The 6,000-nt window shown below is 43.3% G+C and overlaps 1 protein-coding gene across 2 annotated transcripts in view; it reads left to right on the plus strand.

The window, feature by feature from the left end:
* LOC135916341 (mitochondrial S-adenosylmethionine carrier protein-like) overlaps positions 1 to 3,528 on the plus strand; it is a 59,013-nt gene extending 55,485 nt beyond the window's left edge. For both annotated transcript variants that reach the window (XM_065449679.1, XM_065449680.1), the window contains exon 9: positions 3,180 to 3,528. In XM_065449679.1, the coding sequence (XP_065305751.1) occupies positions 3,180 to 3,396 (217 nt within the window). In that variant the 3' untranslated portion in view covers positions 3,397 to 3,528. The remainder of the gene's footprint in view (positions 1 to 3,179) is intronic.
* The last annotated feature ends 2,472 nt before the right edge of the window (positions 3,529 to 6,000 follow it).

The following is a 6,000-nucleotide window of genomic DNA, read 5'->3' on the forward strand; positions in this document are numbered from 1 at the left end:
GATTCGTCCTTCGCTAGGCGTGACATCCCCACATGTTGAAAGGTGTCTCTAACAGACTTGCATAGACAGACTTGCATAGCTTGCACATATCGCTCTCATATATATTGGGTAGAAAGCGTCTTGTCAATTAAGTCGTTTCGTTAGGCCATCTATCTATGGGTGGTAGGCAGTGGTCCTCCGGTGGCTTGTCTGACTATACTGCAGGATGGCTTGAGTAAGCTCAGCTCTAAAAGCCATGCCTCTGTCATTAATGAGAACTTCTGGCACACCAAGTCGCAGCAGGATGTTCACGACTAAAAATTTGGCTACTTCTGCTGCACTACTTTGGAAAGGGCTTTCGTTTTGGCATAGTGGGTAAGGTAGTTGGTAGTAGTTGGGTAAGGTACTGGTTTCCAGATGTCGATGTCAGAAAGAGTCCCAGCAAATCCATCCTGATATGCTGAAACGGTCGGCAAAAAGGCACTGTTGGCTGTAGTAATCCCGCTGGCCTTGTTGGCAGTGTCCTGCGTCGCTGGCAGTCTCGCAATGTCTTGACGTAATGGGTGACATCGGCGGTCAGGCATGGCCAATAGTACTTCTCTTGTATTCTTGCGAGAGTACAGGAAAACTTGAGGTGCCTGGCTGTGTTATCATTGTACATGATGTGCAGGACTTCTGACTGGAGTGCTGCAGGCACAATGAGAAGGTAGTTTGCGCGGGCTGGGGAAAGTTCTTCTTCACCAGGACGTCATTTTATAAGAAAAATGGAAGACAATCCGTGCCTAAATACACTTGGGACAAAGTCATTCTTGCCTTGCAAGTACTCCGCAAGGCTTCTGAGTTCCGGGTCTGCTCATTGCTGCTTGACAAGGTCGTTTACACTCAGTTTACCTAAAAAGGCGTCCTCATCTTGGTCATCTTGGGACGGCGGGTCCATAGGAGCGCGAGACAGTCAGTCAGCATCAGAGTGTTTTCATCCGGACTTGTAGATTAGAGTGATGTCATATTCTTGCAGTCTGAGGCCCCACCGTACCAGGCGTCCTGAAGGGTCGTTTAAATTTGCTAGACAACACAATGCGTGATGGTCGCTGACGGCTTTGAGTGGCCTGCCATATAAGTAAGGGCAGAATTTTGCTGTAGCCGAAATGATAGCGAGGCTCATTAGGGCTGAGAATTGGGCAAGTTGATATTGCATCCTAAGACTGGTACAGCGCAACATAGAAAGGAAGAAAGAAGCCGAGCCGGCCAGATGAAAGAACAAAGCACTCTGTTCATAGAAAGGAAGAAACAAGCAGAGCCGGTCAGATGAAAGAACAGAGCGCTCTATACTTTCATCTGGTCAGCTCGGCTTGTTTCTTCCTTTCTATATTGCGCTGTACAAGTTTTAGGATGGCGAGGCATTCCTTTTCTGTCGTAGATTAATTGTGTTCCGCTTTTGACATCAACCAGCTAGCATAAGCTATAACCCATCACTCTTTCCTCTGGACTGGGACGGCACCGAGGCCTTGTCTACTGGCGTCAGTGTGGATTTCTGTATCGGCGTCTTTGTTGAAGTGCGCAAGTACCGGTGGTGACTGCGTGCATCGTTTGAGTTTTTGAAATGGGTTGGCCTGCAGCATTTCCCACTTGAACTCGACATCAGATTTAGTTAGATGTGTCAGTGGCTCAGTGATGTGTGAAATGTTTTTGACAAAGCGCCTGTAGTAGGCGTACATGCCAAGGAATCGATGCAGTGCCTTCTTGTCGATGGACTGCTGGAATTTTGCGATGGCAGCTGTCTTCTGCATGTTGGGGCGGACTCCAGATTTGCTGATGATGTGGCCCAGGAACAAAAGCTTGTCGTAAGCGTAGCACCGCTTTACTGGCTTTCGAGGTAGCCATGATGACTTGATGGCATTTAGTACTGTCGCAAGCTGCCTAAAATGGTTGTCAAAATTTGCGGTGAAGATGACGATGTCTTCCAAGTAAACAAGACATGTCTGCCACTTCAATCCTGTTAACGCCATGTCCATCATGCGCTGGAACATTGCAAGCGCCGAGAACAGTCCGAATGGCGTGACCTTGAACTCATAGAGGCCGTCTGGCGTTATGTAGCAGGTCTTTTCGCGATCCCTCTCGTTGACTTCTATTTGCTGGTAGCCAGTCATGAGGTCCATTGACGAGAAGTATTTATCGTTGTAGAGCTGATCCAGTGTGTTGTCTATCCGTGGGAGGGGGTATACGTTCTACTTCGCGATCTTGTTCAGTCAACTATAATTGATGCGGAAAGGTAGGGTTCTGACCTTTTTCTTCACCAAGACTACAGGAGATGCCCACAAGCTTTTCGACGGCTGGGTGATGTCGTGCAGCATTTCGTCGACCTGTTGCCTTATACACTTACATTCTGTTGTCAAAACTTGGTAGGGGTTCTGGTGAAGTGGTTGAGCACACTGTTTGGTTATTATGCGATGCTTTAGAACTGTTGTTTGTCATGCTGGCATCAGCGATTATTCTCGAATATTCGATTACTCATGTATAAAAGCCGACACACTTGCCCCACAAATCAGATTACACAAGATTCAGTGACAGCAGATGATATACAAAACCATCGATAACGTTCGAGAAACTTCTGATACATGCAGGCGCATCCTGCACTGAGTGATAACATCTGTTAGATGCTGAAACGCAGTCACCCCATGAAAGATAAATAAGTACACGTGTCGATATTAATTGTTTTCATTCTAGTAGGGTGGAAACTTGGGTTTGGTGTAGCATAGTTCAAATTCTTGAGGACCAGTGGTCAGACAGTGTACATAGAAAAGAGCGACGCACACATTGTGTGGACTATCAACCGTGTGAGTTTATTGCTTCTTGCTTTGAACTTTACACACTTCGAAAAAGCAACAAAAAGAAGGAAAAGAAGGGGTTGGGAGCATAGATCAGACCTATAATAAAAGATACATTTCCTTCTTGCGCAGAAGAAGTGACATGGTGCTGACGAACACATCACTTTTTTTGTGTATCAGAAACGCTTCAAATATCTCTTGGACACGCTGCTCATAATATTTTCACATAATCTGGCACCTGTCGTAATCTGGATCGCATTTTTTTGTGTACTTCATCTTAGCACTCATTCTCAATGATTTGAACAATGTTTTCATATGTGTATAGCCCTTTTGCACCAGATCAAGAAATAACCTTTTTTTTATTTTCCTTTCCAGGCTTTTTAGTGGTGTCACTCCGAGAGTAGTCTCCCTTTCAGTGGGGGGCTTCATCTTCCTTGGTGCCTACGAGCAAGCCAAACAGCTCTTCTACAATTTCTTCCCGCCTTCTTCTCGTATGACCAGTTTGACACATACATCTGTGATGACCACCAGTAGAAAGCAGAATTTGACAGATTTGTCTGAGCCAACCTCCTTTTCTGAGAGAGCAACATGACCGAGCTGGAGATGTGCCAAATTTCTGGCTGTTACCATGTGCTGGTACAACATAACCAAGTTGAGGGCCATATTTTAGTTCCTTTTTCATGGTCAAAAAATATATTTACAAAAAAACGATTGGGAATGTGAATGGCGTCCCAGGATGTATTCATTTCAAACATTTAAGCTTATCGGAGTGGAAAAATGCATTTGCTCCATCTATGCTTCTGATGTTGCTAAAAGCCTTTGTCACTTGACCTAGTTACATGAAATTTTGCTCATTCTTTCACACACATTTGCAAGACTAAAATTTTCACTGACATTAGCTGCTATAAATCAAAATAGGGTGGAAAGTTGGGCTTGTTGAGGCTTAATGACACTTCGAGGAAGACAGGATAAACGGGATGCCTTTTGGTCTTTCCTAAAAATATTTGTTCATGAACAGTGCTTGTAGTTGTTCTTCGATGATTGCTATTACTGAGGTGACATGTCGGCCCAGCTGTTAATCTTCCGTACCGTCATGAACAGGTCAGTTCAGGAAACTAGGCATTTTAGGTACACACACAGTTAACCATGCGTGCCAGCTCACTACTTTTTCATAAAGTTTAGATATTTGGAATCCTACGGTTCTATGAATGCAGCATCAAGTTCTGTGAACTGTTCACAAAAACGTTTATAGCGTTGAAAAATAGGGCTGTGCAATATTGCAAAAAATGTTCACAAAATAGAAATTGTAGTGGTGCCTGCACCACATGCTTGAGGTGTACTTTCTTCGAGCAAGTTTATTCAGACAAGTTCATCTAGCGGGGGCTGATCGGTAACAGCAATGTCACTGCGATCTAAAAACAATGTTTTGTTGGGGTTTAGCATCTGCTGTTGCAAGTTTGTTGCTGCTTGTGTGCCGTGTCTAAAGGTAAATATTGATTAATTAAGTGTGTATGCATCCTACATGAAGTGTGTCCTGTGGGCGAAAAAAAAAAGAGAGAACCTGCTATTCGCATTAACACCACTAAATTACGGAGCCCCGATTGGATTTTAAAAAGGTGTGGTTAACTGTGCATATTTGTATTGCTCTACAGGGATAAGGTCTCAACAGAAAAATACAGGCTACCATTTGCTGCGTGGCTATACTCATAGACAACTTTATATGGCAATAAAAGGAAAACTATCTGAGGCAAATTGTGCACAAGCAAGAGCACTTCTGAAAGAAGTCTCACATTTTCCTCTGCGTTAGTTTAACCTGGAGAAGAGAAAACAAACAGCTTATTTACAACAGCTAAATAAGACAAAACACGCAACTGAGTGCTCAGGTTGACTTATATTATGGCTTCCACCTTCCACTTCTGGGCAAACACAAAACTGTCGCATGTAGAACCTGTGTCTATTCAGCGTCTTTTTTGAACACCCAGAAGCACTGCCTCATGCTGCAGCAGTACTCGGTATGGTTACACATCAGCAGAAGCTCAGACCCCGTAGCTCTCCGTTAATTTCTACAAAAAGTCGTTCGAGAGTATTTTTAAAGTGTGTTACATGCGAAAAGGAAAGTTGTAAAACAAGTGATGCTATTTTCCTGTGTTTGACTGGTTTCACTTTTCTTCGTGTCTTCACACACCATAACAAGAAGAAACAAACTCATAGCGGACATAAGCATGCATCGTTCACTTAAATGTCCTAAAACAAGCTCTAGAAAGGCTCGGGTGGCATGCCTTCATTCGGAAGCATAAGCCAAGACACACCCTTCGTGGGGGCTTAGCGGCTATGATGCTGAGTTGCTAAGCATGAGGTCACGGAATTGAATCCCAGCCGCAGCAGCCGCATTTTGATGGAAGCTAAATGCAACAACGCCCGTGTACCATGCATTCGGTGCACATTAAGGAACCCCAGTTGGTCAAAATTAATCTGCAGTCACCTACTACAGCACGTTTCATAATCTGGTCTTGGTTTTGGCACATAGAGCTGCAGAGTTAAACTTTTTTTAAGCTTGGAGACAAAATCAATTGTTAATTTGTATTAAAACAGATGAATTTTTAAGGCAGCTGAAAAATACAACTAGGATAGGGTTCACATCATAAGAAGCTAACAAACACTGACACCAAGGACATGTGGATCCACAATGGACGGGGAGACGGCGCCGCAGTAGCTCTATTGGTAGAGCTTCGCACACGTAATGCAAAGACGTGGGATCGTTCCCCACCTGCGGCAAGTTGTTTCTTTGTCCACCTTCATTTCCACTAATCTATCACTTCTTTATTTTATTTATTAAGTACAAGTAATTTCCCCTATGTTTTCCTTGGTGTCAGTGTTTGTTGGCTTCTTATGATATGATTAATAAAAATCAGGCCCCTCGGTTAACCCCCTTTCTTCTCGTTTTACTAGGATAGGTGTGTTTCATGAAATGAACCAAGTAAATATATACAGATCCAATGTACATGTAGGAATCTGTGTGGGGCAGAGCTTTAACAAAGTGATTCATTAAAATGCTTCACGAGTAATGATGATGCATACAATTTTGTTTACTTTCGTACCATGCAATGTGTGATGTCATGCAATGTTTGTTTATTCATCGCAAAGCTCACAACTTTATTTTCATATAATTTTTATATTTATTCACTAAGTCGAGTAC

The sequence above is a fragment of the Dermacentor albipictus genome, chromosome 5, assembly GCF_038994185.2.
Source record: "Dermacentor albipictus isolate Rhodes 1998 colony chromosome 5, USDA_Dalb.pri_finalv2, whole genome shotgun sequence".
Classification (NCBI taxonomy): Eukaryota; Metazoa; Arthropoda; class Arachnida; order Ixodida; family Ixodidae; genus Dermacentor; species Dermacentor albipictus.